Raw genomic sequence first — 17,342 nt, 5'->3', positions numbered from 1 at the left:
TAAAGAGCAGATATTATAAGATTATTCTTCCTTCTGCTCCTTTTCATTCAAAGTAGAAGATTTTACATTGGAAAAAAATACACACACACACACACACATATATATATATATATATATATATATATATATATATATATATATATATATAAGTGTGTGTGTACAATGCTTAACAAATTTATTAGACCACCACCCAAATTAAGGTTTATGCCCCAGCTGCCCCAAATTAACAGCATTGGTAATTACCAAAATCATTTTTTATGTTTCTGCATAAAAATGATAAAAAAATATATATTTTTAATGCTAAAATATAATCATTATTGTTATTCATGAATTTTCAAATTTACTGATTTACAAAAAAAACTGAAAAAATAGTAAAGCACATTATTATTTCTTGATTAATATGTCAAATTATAGTTATTTACTTGCATTCCTAAACAGAAAAAAGAGTTTTAGTGGTTGAATGTTATGCTTGATAAATTTCTGACTTCTCAGAGAAGCCCAGCGAGCCGGCTCAAATTTGGGTATAAAAAGGTGAATTCAGTTTGAAATTCCTCATTCCTGTTCAAAATGGTAAAACGTGGAGAGCTCACTGAAAATGAAAGAGTCCACATTAAAGCACTTCATGATGCTGGATGGTCTCTGAGACAAACAGGGAAAGACATAAAGTGTTCTCACTGTGTGGTCAAGTATGCTTTGGAGTCAATTGCTGAGACTGGTACTTACAAAATGCACCAAGGAAGAGGCATGAAACCAAAGTTAACTGAAGCAGATGTCAGACACCTCAAGATTTAAGGTACTAGAGACAGAAGGAAGACCACTGCTGATCTTCAGGCAGAGATGAATGCTTCTAGATCAGGGTCTGAGAAAGTCTCCAGAATGACCATAAGCAGATGACTGACGGAACAAGGCTTACAGGGAAGAATAGCTGCCAAGAAGCCATTATTGAGGCCTGCAAACATCCAGAAATGCCTCAGATTTGCCAGGGAGCACAAACACTGAACTGTTGACGACAGGAAAAAGGTACTCTGGACAGACGAGTCCAAGTTTGAACTCTTCGGTCAGCATCGTCGTGTTTATGTCCGCAGAAAAGCTGGAGAATGTTTTGATGCCAGATGCATTACACCCACAGTGAAACACGGTGGAGATTCCATTATGGTACGGGGTTCCATTTGTGGATATGGTGTGGACAAATGAGTGAAAATGGACGGTATCATGAACAAGAACGTCTACCACAACCAGGCCTGCGCGATAAGGCCTAAAAATCATATCACTGTATTTTTCTTGCCTTTACAAAATTAAAAAGAGAGAATGCTTTTTTAATCCAAATTCAAGTGCAATTAACCCCCTTCTGCCCTTAAAACAAACCTTTGATGGCATACTCAATTTATCTCTAAGTATAGGAAAAAAGAAAACATGTTTTATTTTTTTCAAGTCTCTCCAGTTTAACTTCTGTCTAACTGCACTCCAAGTTTCGCATTTTATCTCTAACCTGATGAGGGGTATTAAGCTGCTAATGACTTGAACACGTTTCCTAGTGAAGGCGTTCACAATAAAAGTGTTTCAGAAAAATAACAGCCGTGGACTTTTATTTTGAAGAGCTTGACGTAAGTATTGTGTTTAGCATTGAGTTAGCTTAGCTTAGGCTGCCATACTGGGGAATACGGCTAGTTTACAGCAGCTTTTCTGACCTCATTTAACATCGAAGCCTGGATCTTTGACTCACTGTGGACTTAGAAAAGAAAGCCATAAGTTAAAATAGGCTTTTAAGCGGTTGTTTATGCCGTTGTAAGAGGAAGAGCTGCAGCGCTGGCCTCTGCGACCAGCCAAAGCAGCACTTAGCTTGTGTTACAACCCCAGGCAGGTTGACAGAGACAGCACACTGACTTAGTTGCGGTACAGCCGTCAGACTCCGAGAGAAAAAAAACTGTGTTTTTGCCTGCTAACTCACACTGAGGCAGATACAATGACATCATTAACAAGCGTTATCGCGATTGGTCGGTAGAGTCCAAATCTCTACCGTAGACCAAATTTATATCATTTATACCGTCTACCGCATATACCACACGCCCCTAACCACAACATCTTAGTGCATCATGGAATCCCTTCTGGACTGAATCTGATTGGCCGTGGGCTCATATACCAACAAGACAATGTCCCCAAGCATACTTCAAAGCTGTGCAGAGAAGATTTGACCAAGAAAAAGGAATCTGGAGTACTGGAACTGATGGACTGGCCAAGTCAAAGTCCGGATTTGAATCCTACTGAAAAAATTTGGGATTTAGTGGATTCAAAGATTGATGCCACAAAAGTTTCACCCAAAGCAAGTCTGTGGAAACAGCTAGAAACTATTTGGAACTCAATAACAAAAGAGACTGTGGAAAAGTACATAAAAACAATGGCAGCAAGAATGCAAGCTGTTATCAAGGCCAAAGGAGGCCATACAAATATTAAGTTTTTTGGTTATTATGTGTGAAAAGGACTATTTAGTTGTTTTAGTTTGTTATTTGCCAAATAAATAACAATAACATTTTTAGTTTCAAACAAGTTTTTGAAGGATTTCTAAAATATTGATGTTTTCTTGTTTTTATGACAGGTGGTCTTACAAATTTGTTAAGCACTGTATATATATATTTTTTCTTTATTATATGAAATAAACGTATAAATAAATAAATTGCACGAAATAATGGTAAATGTTTTTTGTACAATACACACTATATGATTGCCTGTTATTTTTGATCGGCTCATTCTTCCCATACAGACCTTTCTTTATGGAACAGATGTATTCTGATCATTAAGATAAAAAAGCGTGGCATTTTAAAATGTGTGGTACTGGAGAATTTAAGGCAAAACTTTGACAACATTAATCTAAATCTTTGAATGGGTAATTTTTCATTATGGAAATGTGGTTATGGTTATGGTTGTCTGGGGGATGTTGTAGAGGGGAGCAGAAATCCTTGAGATGCTCTTACTGTCTATGTGAAAAAAAAAGAAAAAAAAAGCCATAGTTGAAGAGGTTCCCTTGTATACATGCACACTTTAGGTCTTGGAATATAAATATAAACTCACCTGATCAAAACACCAATATCCAAATGCAACATGTGTTTATAGGAATAACAACAATGATGGATTTTTGAGGCCAAAGAAAATAAGCTGTTTGTTTTCATAGAGGGAAAAATAAGACATTAAGTGCCTTGCCACTCTTGGATAATTCAACGAGACAGATTAATCGCAACACATATTAAGACATAAATTTATAGGCACAAGGCTTTTAAAGAGCTGTGGCATAAAATGCACAAAGCTATAATGTCCCGATCTCTTCTACATCTATCACTTCAAGCTTTAATTTGTAATTGACTGCTGTTTTACAAAGAGGTGGACGAACAATCAGTCCAGTCGATTGAGAATGGCACCACCCTGAAATAACAGAGCGGTGTTTTGTGCTTGACCTGGCAGCCGTGGAGAAGTCTGTTCTCCTCCAGTGCTTCCTCTCACAGCTGACACAGTCTCCTAATGTGAATTTATTGCTCAAAGATATTCCTGGCATGAGCTATTATTAGATTAAAACAATGGGCATGAAATATGTTCAATTATCCACATCTTAGTATTATTCAGGCAAATTCTCCGCCCAGTTTTTGTTCTTGGCATCAGAAAATGTTTTATTTTTTAGCTGGACCAATACCTACAGGCTTGTTTCAAACATAATTTTTAAAATAATACAGATTTATTCAATCAATTATGTCTAAGTAAAATATATATTAAAGACCATACTAGCCACATGGCTATTACTGCACCAAATTGCACATTTTGTACTTAAAGACACCTACTAGCATGTGAGGGATTTCCACACTGGGACTCCATTCATTATAGAAAGGGAGAGATAAACCTTTGACATATTTTTAACATTCGACCATGTTTGGTGAGTTAGCCATTTAGCCCTTGATAAAAGCCCTACTAGGGCCTGAAGCCTTACTTGGTTTGGGAAGCCATCTAGAACCCTAATCTCACCGAGATAGGACCAAGAACTACTCTAACCCTGCCATGGCAATGACCCCTACTAGGGTACACTTGCCGTACAAGGTTCTGAAAACCTTATCTTACACAACCAGGGTTAAGAACTCACCTGTAGAACAAGAACCCTAAACTCACCAAAATAGAGCTGGGAACCCATCTCTAACCCTTCAAGGATACTGAGCCCTCCTAGGGTCAGAAAACCTACTCTTGCCCTAGCAGAGCTGGAAAACCTTATCTTAAACTACTAGGATCAAGAACCATAATCTGCCACTGTAATCTTACTAGTTACTCACTCACTTACTACTCATAACCTACCCTACAAGGGTTGGAAAATCTTTTCTTACCCTACTAGAATAAGAACATGGTTTATTTTTCCCCTGAAGTGTGCTGAATCAGTCCAGTCCTTTATCTGTGTTTACGTGATGTCTCCTTCCTGGAATACTCTTTCGCCACACCCTGCCACAACACTGAAGCTCACACACTTCTGCTATTTTATGGGTGTTTGTGTCTTACCTGTGCGGTCTTTAATGCTCGGTCGGCATACAGAATTCCAGCAGGGACTTCCACCACCGCTCCATGGCCCTCACCCAGCTTGACATGGGGGATGTGCTGGTTGAAGTTGTCCCTGGTCAGGGCCACCATGGGAACCTTGTTCCTTTGTAGGGTGGCCTTCACCATCTCATAGTACTGACTGCCCTCTGGTCCCATCACCAGGAGTCCTGTTTGTCTGAGAGGGGAGAGCTTTGGTTTAAAAATGTAGAAACTTATGCAGGCATCATGGAGTAATTTTCTTTCATTACTGTAAACAGTCCATTTCTCCTCAAGTGAGAGCAAAAAATGACTACAAAAGAACTATGAACAAAAGTCTTGTCAAAACCAATTGGCAACCTCTGCTATTGAAATATGAAGCCTAAGGATTAGTGCAAAACTGCAGTTCTTCAGGTTTCCACTTGAGGCCATGTGCAAACACCCAGAAATCCCCATTAAGTACAATACTAAAATGCAAATTTTCCTGCAGAACTCAGTATTATTTTCAGCCTGGTACAATACAAGTCTTTTGGTCTTATTATTACAGAGGTGTTATTTGTCTAACCTTTTTACATTGAGAGTAACAGTTTTGCATACATTTGCATAATTTGGGGTAAAGCTGAGCTGACTGACAGCTACAGGTGTTGTAGCCATTTTAAGGAGGCTTAGGGCCCATCTCAGATAGTTCAAAAGTTTTCAACATGGTGACCACCATTGCTGGCCATCAGAACACCTCTTTAGAAACCAATGGGGACATCACTGAAACTATATCCATGTTTTATACAGCCACAGTTAAAATAAATCCCTATGAGGAAAGGCAGCCCTGGGTTCAAATGAAAGGGCCAAAGTACTGATAGAGATGATTATCAGATCTATGAAAATCAGAGATAAGTTTGCACATTAGCAGGAATCGCTAAGTCAGATTTAAAAATCTTATTGTAACTTCGCATGTAGCGCTTATGAATGTTTTCAAATAGCTGTTCATTTAAATGCTTTGCTTAACTAATTAACTTATATCTTATTATTTAGTCCTAAGTGATTGAAAAGGTTATGCCAGGTACCATACTGAGTCCTTTATACTTTTTTTCTGTGCATCAACAGCTGTCCCAAAATGCGTAAAACTCAACGGTACGCTGATGACACTGAGCTTTCTTTATAATTAGATCATAATGACATTAAATCTGAGTTTTCTTTAGACTTTGAGCCAGTCATCAAAGGGTATTCAAATGCTAGGAACTATGTAGACTATGGTCTTCATCAGGTTAAAAGTTCATGGTAAGTATGAAAGAAAAACCTTGGGATTTGAATGCAATCACAGGTCTTTAAACTATAATTTTAGAAATTAAACTTTTTCTGTTTCCTGACTACCTTGTTTTTTCCCCTTTAAAATTTTGAAAGACATTTTTCTATCAACCTTATAGTGGGGCCACGGATGATTTTCTCATTACTTTGGCTACAAGGATGTCCCTGCAGCTGCTGAAAACAGAATAAACATGGAGCTGTTGCTTATTTTTACCTTCATGCAGCTGAAGGCTCAGGGTCATCAAAACCAAGACACTTCCTCAAAAACTCCCCATCCCCTTTTTTCCCATGCACCCTTGAAAAAACTATTAAACTTCACAAAGGACAGCTAGCCACCTGTGTAGTGGAGAAAAACAGCTCCTGTCCACAGAGACAGCAGCTCAAATATTCAGGTAGAGTTATGAAGGTTCAAGTTCAAAGTGTGAATCACATACTTCATGTCTTACTGTCACTTTGAAAGTATGGCAGTTTATTTTTTGAGGATATCTCAACTATAATTTTTCATTATGTGTAATTTGGTATTTAATGAGGACTCAACCTGTACATCTGCAGGAAAGGAGGGAAATGTAATGGTATGGTGTATGTTGTAATGGTACTGTTTACAACAAGTATGTCAAAAATCTAATTTTATTAGGAAAAAAATCTCTTTCATGGACTGAAACCTGGAATTTGAACTACTTTCTGTGCCAACAGAATTATGCAGGTCCAAAATTATCGCTATTAGCAGGTTAATGTGATTTTATTGTATAAAGCTACTTTTGCATGAATAATTTTCAGAATTTAAAGCATATTTATAATAAAGGATGTCTTTTCCTTTACCTGAGGTGGTAGAAAGACTGCTAAATTTTCTCACAATCATCAATGTCTGACAAAACACTGATAAATTTAAGAAATTATCTAACTAGCCCCACTTATAATGAATAAAGTTTGATGTGAATGCTCAGTAAGTTATCCTGGTAGATGTAATCAAACAAATCAGAACATTTGTCAGTTTGTGCTATTGTGCAGAGAAAACCTACTTAATAGTTGTATTGCATTGTGTTGTGTCCAGATGCATCACAATGTGATTTGGAATTATTAGAGATGCTCGGATTGATCTGAATGTATACATATTATTTCATGAGTACATCATAACTCATATTTTATGTATATATATATATATATATATATATATATATATATATATATACACACACACACACAGTATATACACTTGTGATGCTATTTCCTGTTGTTTACACTCTACTGACCCTCTCAATATCAATATCTGATCAATATCCACATACCTTTGCTGAATATGGTTAATTATTGTGTTGGTTGAGTAATTATAGGTTTAACCTGACACAGCCTACATTCAACTTAATATCTAATCTCTAGATCAAAACATGGCAACATGACAGTAGGAATTAACTGAAGCTAAAAGGCCTACTAGTGGCAGGTGGCTGCAGTATAGACAGCTTTTGACAAGTATTGCAGGCCTAAATTTCTTTGAAAAATTAATAATTAGTTTAACCTATCAGTGATGCTGGTTCCTACTACTAAGAGATCAAACTTTAAGTCAACTAATTTTGAATATCACATATCTTAATGTATATAAAGATAAAGTTAGTCATCATCTATCCTTTAGATTAATTGGTGCCAATTTGATGGAGAAAAAGTGCTGTTTCTAGTGTGGGAACTGTAGTTTGTTTGACTTACGTTGCAGTGTTGGCTAACTGAAAGAAAACAAAACAAAAAAAATGGCTGCCAAATGTGGTCAAGATGCAGTGCTTCTGTATATTTTCCAATGAAAAAAATCCAGCCACTACCATTTCCACCCACTCCTCTTTACTTTTTTCCCAATTCCATCTCAATCACATGATGGATCTTGGAATGACTCCCATCCTACAGGAATCCTGCAAGAATCCTGTGACCTGTGGGAATTCTGAAGAAATGTCAAAACACGGTGCTAGCATCAGGTTATGGTATGCTGCAAAAGCAACATCAGGCACAATAAAAAACCATGAATGGTTTTAGAAAATGTTTAAACCTATCTTAACTGCCATTTATATGAAATTCAGATAAAGTTATTTGGACCTCGTTATTTTAGGCGCTGATTATTCAATAAAATTTGGTTGAGTGGAACTCGCCATTGATGCGCAACATAGAAATACAAACTATATATCAGTATTTAATATTATAATATTTAATGTTTATCCATATTTTTTAAAATTTTAAACATCCCCAGATCCTCTGATAATAGTTATGGATTATTATTTCTCATACTTCCTCTGAAGGGAAGGGATGGAAGAGGGAGGAAAAGAGAGCACATATGTGCCATTGAAGGAGAGCAAATATAGAGAGAAACTTCATGTAACTCAGCTTTTCTGTGAAGTGTGAAAACAAAGCTTTAACTGTAAATCACCTCCAGCACTTTTGTAAAAATTCCCTTGGTTAGGTTAGATTACGTTTTGAAGCAGAAGCATTTTGTGAAAGGAATAAATGAAGCTGCAACAGAGGTGTGCATTCTGCTCACTTTGCTTGCACATGCACACTGGCAAGCACCTATAAAATGTGGTTTTTAAACACCAGGTGATAACACCGTATACCCCTAAAATTTAGAGAAGGTTTAAGGTTATTTTTAAAAAAACAAAAGTTGCCCATTCCTATCTCAGAATCACTTCATATTCTTATCTCTGTATTGAAAAATCTGATTGTGTATCACACATTTTTCATGTTTCATACAGACTGATAAGATTCAAGCTGACACAGTCTGTACTTCCTGTAAAACTGATTTTAAAGCCTCAGAGCTGCAGCCCAGAGACATAACAGCATCTGTTACAAAGGTTCAGGTGATTTTACACAGAAAGCTTCTCTTGCACCAGTAGAGATAAGGCTGCAATCAGCAAAATTTCCCTTTAATCTAAGAAGTGGTTAAAAAAAAAGATTTGGCCAGACCTCATATGACCAGTGGACAGTAATACATCAGACCACAGCAGCTCCTGTATGAAGTTATGGAGTGTCAGAGTGAGAGGTTGTGAAACACAGGGTCTGAATCAGTAATCTGTCTGATAGATGTTCGACTCGCCCTTTGCCAGCAGTGTTTTCTAAAGGCTGCTCTGACAACTGTCAGCAGCCGTGAGGCACAGACAACCCCAGCTAAAGGCTGTGGCCATTCATCACCACACTTTATGACTGTGTCTGCTGTGAGCTCGACTGTTTACGAGTGTGTGACGCAGGAAGGAAAAACCGTACGGGTGTATGTCGGGTCATAAATATGAAACCTCATCTAGTCATACCTGTCAAAGAGGGTGATTGGTAGCACTAGTTCAGCGGGTGGCTGTGCACACATGTTGACATGTATGTGGGGAAAATAAAAAGGTTTGTGGGCACGTTTTAGTTGCTCATGCCCTTTTTCGATGGCTCCATTAGTCCCAGAAGTAGCGGCAGCAGGAACTGGAGGCTTTGCTCTGGCCTATTTCTCATTAGGATGCAGACATTTTTTTACAGGCCCAAGGGCACAGGTGGCCTTCGACGTGGACACATCCGTCATGAGCTGTGGACAGGTGCAGAGGCGATGGGGAGGTGTGCTGTGTTTCTAGGGGAACATATTGTGGGTGTGGCTTTGTTTCATGAACTATCACCCTGAGATATGATTAATGAAGCCATGCAGGTGAAGTGAGGAAGTGAGAGGGCTCCTTGCCTTGAAATTCTGAGTAGATAAAATTATGTTGCCTGTTTTCTGCTGTATTTATGTGCACTTAAAATGGGGAAAATGTTTCTATTACACAAGAAATACATCATTTAGGAATAAAATGATAAATACATTAATTTAAAAAAAATTACATTCTTTGCTAAAACACTCACTGTTGGGCATGAAGATGATAAAGTACATGCATAAAGATTAATTCAGTCCTGCAGAGGTCATGTGATATAATTGCAGTTTTCCTGACCGCGACAGTTCTCTTTATTTTGGTATTAGTCAGGCTTCTATACACCACTTACAACTTGTCCAAAATACTGCATTCTAAGGAACAATATGGCAGATAGCATAACAATAAATGATCCAAAATGGAATTTAAAAAATAAATAGAAAGAAATTCAACATCCGATCTATCGGTGTAGATTTAAAGTTTAAAGTCCTTGAAAACCCCCCCTTAGTTCCAGGCTCAAGAGAAAAGCTCCCGTATAGGCTACAAAAGCATGGAAAGCAACGATGGAATGGCACAATGGCTAGCTTCAACAAATAAGACGCTTAATTTGTAGTTCAAAAGTTATCTAACTTTTAATAAACAGTTTCATTTCTTTCTGGAAGAGTTTTTAACAAATACATACAGAGAATAATGAATGCATCCAAACTTTTCTGCAGAATTGATTTCCAGTTTATAACACTTAAAAATAGCACAGCTAAATTAAGCAAAATATAGAGTTGAACAAAACTGTATCATATCTGTGCATAAACACATGCACTCACAAATATCAATACCCCCGTTTTCAGCAGTATCAGATGTGTTTCTAATACTGGTATCGGAATCTAAACAACTAATCTGCAGCTAACTTTTTTACTTCTGTATGATGGTGACATCACTACTTCTCATACCCACTTCCCTGCTATTGGCAAATGTGCAGATAGGTGAGCATGAGGGCACATAAGGAACACAAGTGAATCCTGGATAAAATAACATGACAGTGCCCTCAAAGTCATTGCCAGTGCAGTGTGCACTTTTTGTTAACTGACAATACTTTAAAATCACCTCTTTCCAGTTGTTATAGAAAGAGATATGTGAAAAAGTTATGCAAACTTGGCATTTTATACTCAAAACATTGTTTTAACTGTCATAGATATATTTCAGCATCTCAGGTCAACCAATTTTACCTTGTAAGATACAAATGTAAGCTAATGTTTTTGTGCAGAGCCAACTAAAGATAGAATATAAGTATTGCTACTACTACTATCATTAGTACTACTAACAATGATACTAATTATTATACATAATAATAATGATTCTGAAATTAATATCGTTGTTATAAATGAAAACATCTTGGTTATCGCTAGCTATTTTGGCCATGATGCGTGTTGGTGAATGGGTTAAATTAGGGGTCAAATGTTCAGCTTTTTGCTTTTAAACCTGTAGCTCATATCCATTACACTAAGACATTTTTCATGATTTTTATGGGAAACCCCAAATTGTAATCAATATACAATGATGGCAAATAGCTGAAATGAAACATCATAATTTGGACATTTAGCTCCTTAGATCTAGTCTGAATCTGTCCATCAGTTTGGGTTATTTAGATCATATTTAATCGTATCTAACTAAAAGATGGGAACAAATATTATTTGATTTGCATAAAAACAAAATCTGGAATGCTAAATCTGATTCACAGCATAGCATTATTTGTTTCTTTTAGAAAGCACATTTTCAAGATATTAACTAATCTTTTTAGGGCTGAAACATTCATCGAATTATCCTGATAATTCGATTCAAAAAATTCCTCGAGGAAAATTATCTGCCTCGAGGCTTCGCTTAAGTCAGTCCTGTATCCGTATACGGCCATGCTGTAGCCTGGACATCGCGCCGTGTGTTGCGTGGCGTGCTGTGTTTTGCACGGACGGCTATTTGGGTGGCACAATGCCCTTGTTTTCGCTGTTACTGTAACGTAACATGCATGATACAAGGCGTGAAAATTACAAGGGAAGAGAAAGAGATGCAGGGATGTTTACAGGCACTCGTCCTGCGTTATTACGCATCCACTGGCTGCGGCTTCATGGCAGATACGGCACTATGCCTTCATCTGTAAACCTACACAGGTCTCTGAGTTTATGCGCTGACTACTTGACTTGCAGCGCTCATTTTGTGTCTGCAGACTTCAGGGAATTTCATAAACTTCTCTGATTCACCCGACAGTTTTACAGAACACTGTCAGGCTTCACGATTCAGGTCCTGTTTTGGTGCTTCCCCCCTCTCCCTCGCTCGTTCTCTCTCTCTCTCTCTCCGTGTGCACACGTTATACATTGAATTAGAAATTATCTAAAATTCAGCGCACTGACGTCTTGATTGCAGCGTATTTTTCAAAATGTTTAGCATCCTGAATAATTTGAGAAGACTTACATTGATAATGAATTGACACCAATTAAATAGAAACACCTCATTGCCACAGACGTGACAGAGACTGAGTAGGTTAAAGTTCATCATCATACAGTTAGGATTCAACAGGTCACAGAAGCAGCTTTATCCCTTAAAATGTGTTCTCCATGTCAGTGGATGGTCTTAAAATGTAATATTTTTATTCTATGGTGGATGAACTCACAAAAAAATATGTAAAAATTAAAAGTGAACACCCTTTTGAAAAATAGACCAAATTCCTGTAATCTAAAGGTTCACCGTTCAGACATCGTCAGACCTCTGTGTTAATGATGGAGCTGTATTCTTGCTATAATGTGAAATATTACATTCATGCATAAAATAGAGGATTTTTAAATGATTAAGTGCCCCTTTACTTTAATGACAACTTGGAGGATAGAAATAAACTACAATGAAAGAAATAAAGTGTTGGCACCAAACAATTCCTGGTAAAGGATCCCTAAAACCCCAAATATGTCATAATCTAATGTCATTATTTAACTTCCTGTCCGTGTAACTTTAGAAATGTAAACTGTCATCAGAACTTAATTGCTCTTTGTAAAATATATTTTCTTTAGATAATTTGTTACCAATTTTTGATATAAAAATAGCTCATTTAAGGGACCCAGCTTCTTTTCTCATTTGTCTAGTACTACTTCTCTTGAAAAAGCAAAAGTGACAGATTAAAAAAATGCAATAATTCTCATTAGAGTACTTGATTAATCGTCAGAAGAATCGATAGAATACTCGACTACAAAAAGAATCTATTACTGCAGCCCTAAATCTTTTAACTTTTAAATAAACTGGGAAAAACTGGGACATCACAAAAGAAGTAGTCCTCTGCAGGCCCAAAGTAAATTCAGGTGTTTCAGACAGAAATATTTGAATACCAAAAGTGTTCTCTCTGGACATCCTACTGGTGTATGGATGTTGTTGGTGGTATATCCCTTTCTTCCCTCAAGACTCTGTGCCCTTGAAGCTGTGTTCTTCATTTCTCTGCTGCTGAAACAAACAGGGCGTCTCAGACAGAGCAGGAACGTTAAAATGCTGCTGCAAGGTTGCTCGCAGTTTGATGCCGCTGTCATATTTATAAACACACAAATTCCTCCCTACTCTGCGAAGGAAAATCAAAGGTTCAGTGAGATGAAAAAAAGCCCCCCACTCCACATCCAAAGGCACGGGAGGTGTCACCGGGTGATTCAGTGACGCTGGAGGTAATGAGAAAGTCATGCATTTATGGTTCTGCAGATTGAGCCGCTGCTCGTGTGTGCTCGTAGCACCTTGAATGTGACAAATCTGCGTGTTCTGGCTGAGGTTTTGTTATATTCTGTTTAATGGGTTTTCTCTCACTCTCTGTGTGTTTTGTGCTGAGCGTACCTGTAGAGTCTGACACCTGCCTCCTTCTCCAGCTGAGCCCAGAGTTTGTAGCACTCTTCCAACATGATGGCATAGTAGTCCTGGTCATAGGCCTTGCGGATGATTCGGGTCTGGCCATGGGAGCTGCCTCGGGTGTGGGGCAGCACAAACTAAAGAAATAAAAATTATATGACTGAGTTTAAATGAAATCTCCCCCTACGTCTGGGAGGAAAAAGTTTGCCAACAGTTTTATAAAGTTGTCATCATACTGGGATTTTAAACTTTGACATGAGGCCAATAAAAATCTATTTAAATCAATGAAATGTTTGACACCAGCAACAAAAACTGTTCAGTAGGAACACACTCATCATACATTTAACCATTTTATTGCATAACTGGTACATAGCTTTACTTGGAGAAGGATCTGCTCAAAAGATGCTCCCTTGGTTAGTCAAGCAGCATGCTTTGACTTTCCAGAGAGCACATGGCCAGAAACCCCCATATGGACTAATACATTAATGACAATGTGTACTGAATACAGTAAAATTTGCTCAAAAGCAATTAATCCATAGTGCAGAATCTGAATATGAGGGTGCAACAAGCTTTATGCTATCAAGGAGAAGGCTGGGGTGGAGGCTTACTTTCACTTACTTTTCCAACTTCATTCATTGAAACTTCTGCAACTTTCTGTCTGAGTCAATTGCTCCATCGGCATTTGGAGTCTCCAGTAACATGGACCAATTATACAGTTGGAGTCCAGGTCACCTCCATTGTGGCTTTATGTTGTTGTGTTGTGGCTTTTGCAATTTTGTTGTGGCTTAATGTCATTGTGTTGTGGCGTTTGTAATTGTTGTGACCTCTCTTGGTCACTGTAATGAACTAATGCTAGGCTTCATAAGTCTTAGGCACACAGTGTTGGATAATATCTTGATGTCAGTTATCAAAAATTGCAGGCAAACTCCAGCACACCTTCTACATTGCATTAAAAAACTGGCAACATAGCAGTGCTAAAACACTGCCAATACATTTATGTGATTTAGACTGTGTTAGCTGCACTATTAGCTGCTGTCCAAAAAGCACAAATAATTGGCAACTTTACAGTACTGAAAAACTGTCTGTTTTTTGGAACAATTTACAGTGTGTACTAGCTGTTTACCTGTAACTTTTAATGGATCCATCCCTTTCCTATGAATCTGTCTTATTAAAAAAATATATATATATATATGTTTCTTGTACTTTTCAATACTACAACTCATTAATCCTGCTAAAAGTTTCTTAAATACAGACTGTCTATTAGAAAGTGAAAATAGCCTCTGGTTTCCAAAGCCAGCACAAAGGTGTCAGTTTAGTTGTGCTCTTTTCAATGAAATTTCTAATTTTATAATAAATTTACATTTTCATCTTATTATTATTGTACTTTGCAAATAATTGTGGCTGCATTTATCGTCACTATAGTGTCATCCCATTTATCAATTCTTCCATTTCTTAATTACTTAATTACCACGCAAACCTGCCATGTTTGTAGTCTGCAAATAAAAAAAAGGCTGCAAGCAACCCTCTATTGAACAGACCTACAGACATCAGACATCCATGAGCTCATGTGCACTTGGACATCCACAACCTACGGCCTCACTGAACACATTTAAGTGATGATGTACAATTGGTGAGCCTATGGGGCATTGTGCTCCACCCACGTCTATTGGCTGCTAGCTTTTTGAATTAATATGTCTTCTTACTAAAAACTGAACAAAGTGGAGGTACTGAACAATAAACCACCATTTAATTTTCATGGAAGAATCTCACGTTTAAAGAGAGAAAAGCTGTTTTCAAAGTGCCAATGTGTTTCAGCTTGTGCTTTTGGTGGACAGGAGCCAAAAGGGCAGAATACATTAACAATTTTAAATATCTTTTCTCTCTCAATATGATAAATTTATCCATGAAAAATAAAATGTTGGTTTACTGTATGGTTTATACATAGTAGGATACAGGCGTCAAATCACCGCATGGATGAATTCAGTTAGGCAGTAATAAGTGTGCCTGCATTTATGGATGTCTGCAGCCAGGCTCTCTTAAACCATTTTCACCCTCAGTCCCAAAAAGGTCATTTTCCATATTGTGTTAACAACAAAAGGTTTAAAGAACATCACAGAAGACACATTTTTCCTTTTATGTGAGTTTAGGTGCACTTAAAAGGATGATTAAATAAAGAAAATCAGCCAAATGTTTATAGAAGTTTGGAAGAATATTGGTCTTGAACTGACAAGAACTATCTTCTTTTTTTTTCAGCAAATAGAGACAAATTGACAAATCAGAGCAAGCTCAGGTCAATCAGAGGAGGGAAATCTGAAAACATAATCTATATAAGGAAAGAAAGTGAAGAACATTTTAAGTTTTACAGCTACAAAACATTATGTGTTTATTGACTGATTATTTTCAGCTTTAGTAACTGACCGAAAGGATCTAAGCTTGTCTTAGCATCCTTACGTTTAATCTTTCTTCATGTAATCGAGAGAATAAAAAAGTAGTGTGTATATGTGAGTGATACAATCAACTAACAAAAAAAAAAAAAAAAAAAAAAGATTTTTACAAAATTTTAAAGATTCTTCATTTCTGTATTGGAGTTTGACTGCTTAGGTGCAAGTGTCTGAAAAAAAGACATGTTTTTGCAAAGTGATGAAAACAGCAGGGTTTTGGATATCTTTGAACAGCTGGAATGTAGTTGGGACATTTTTAGAGCCACATAACCATGCAGCCACATTTCGTGAAGACTGTAAGTTTGTGAGGTTGACCGCTGCAATGTTGGGAGTAATCACATCCATCTCTCTGAGGTTATGAACCAGGTTGAGTTATGGACACTGAGCTAAATTCAACCATGGAGAACTGATAAATAAACTCCTTTTTATGCACTGACATCTTGAATCAGGAAAGACCACACAGAATCTCTTAAGTATTTCTGCATGTTGCAGCTCAATTTAAACTTAAGCCACTGTCACCCTGCAAATACTGACACAGAACAGAAGTGTAAAAACGGTAAAAACGAAAATGCTCTTACAGTAAATGATTTTTAATTTTCACAAAGCGTTGTGCTATGTAGTTTTCCAGACCTGACTTAACCACAAATCAGGAATCACACCTCTCCTCCGTTTGGCTTCACTACTTAGTGGAGCAATAACTAGGTCAGTAGACCCCCATGCCAAGTTGTGGGGCTTTGGGGGTCAAAACCCTACGATTCTGTGTTTGAGCTGTGTGCATCACACTGATTCAATAAGCTTGAATTAAAAAACAGTTCAAGTAATTGATCTCTCAGTACACTTTTTGCAGTAGGGTGCAAGGACGTTTGCAAGGATGCACACAAATTAAAATTATTAAGAAGATAATAAAGAAGCGCAAACAACTGAACCCCTCATCTTTCTTGTCATGTACCAAAGCTAAGAAGTAAAAATACGTTAGGTAACACAGCAAGGAGCTGCCAAGAAACCAAAGAATGCGAAATTCTGCTGCCTGCAGCGCACAAACTCTTGGGTCTCTTTTTATGTCCCACACGAAACATTTCTTTTAAAAAAGTACCTCTGAGTCTGATAGAGGGCCTAACTTGCAGACCCCTTCCTCAGACAGTGCGTGACACTCACCTGCTCCAGCAGCAGGGTCTTCTTGTTCTTCTTAGCCAAATGATAGGCCGTGAACGAGCCCTGCACTCCAGCCCCAATCACTATACAGTCATACACCAGCTCCTGCGACATTTTCACTATATTTAGCTCCAAGTTCAATGTGCACTTTCATTTCACTACATGCCAATAAGGAAGAAACGCCCACAAGCTGTGCCGGAGCACTGGAGCACTGTGTGCTTTAGTGTCCTGAGTTTTGTCTGTTAGGAGCGCAGAATATGCACCACCATGACTAAAATGTATTACTTTTCAAGATGAATTCAGATTTAAACCAATCTAAAAGCCTTTGTATTATCTAAGTAAGGATTTAAAAAGTTTTACAGATAAATGAAGCATGTGAGGGCATGGCGGGACACTGTGCCTGACAAATTAAATG

The 17,342-nt window shown here is 37.5% G+C and overlaps 1 protein-coding gene across 2 annotated transcripts in view; it reads right to left on the bottom strand.

Moving 5' to 3' along the window:
• The window catches only part of pipox (pipecolic acid oxidase), a 51,216-nt gene extending 34,117 nt beyond the window's left edge, over window positions 1-17,099 (bottom strand). For both annotated transcript variants that reach the window (XM_041797810.1, XM_041797818.1), the window contains exons 1-3: window positions 16,931-17,099; window positions 13,323-13,471; window positions 4,525-4,738 (exon numbers count right to left, since the gene is read on the bottom strand). In XM_041797810.1, coding sequence (XP_041653744.1) covers window positions 4,525-4,738; window positions 13,323-13,471; window positions 16,931-17,041 — 474 coding nt within the window. In that variant the 5' untranslated portion in view covers window positions 17,042-17,099. The remainder of the gene's footprint in view (window positions 1-4,524; window positions 4,739-13,322; window positions 13,472-16,930) is intronic.
• Window positions 17,100-17,342: the final 243 nt, after the last annotated feature.

Source organism: Cheilinus undulatus, linkage group 2, assembly GCF_018320785.1.
Source record: "Cheilinus undulatus linkage group 2, ASM1832078v1, whole genome shotgun sequence".
NCBI lineage: Eukaryota > Metazoa > Chordata > Actinopteri > Labriformes > Labridae > Cheilinus > Cheilinus undulatus.
The sequence above is the reverse complement of the archived record's forward strand: the minus strand, read 5'-3'. Positions and strand labels throughout refer to the sequence as shown.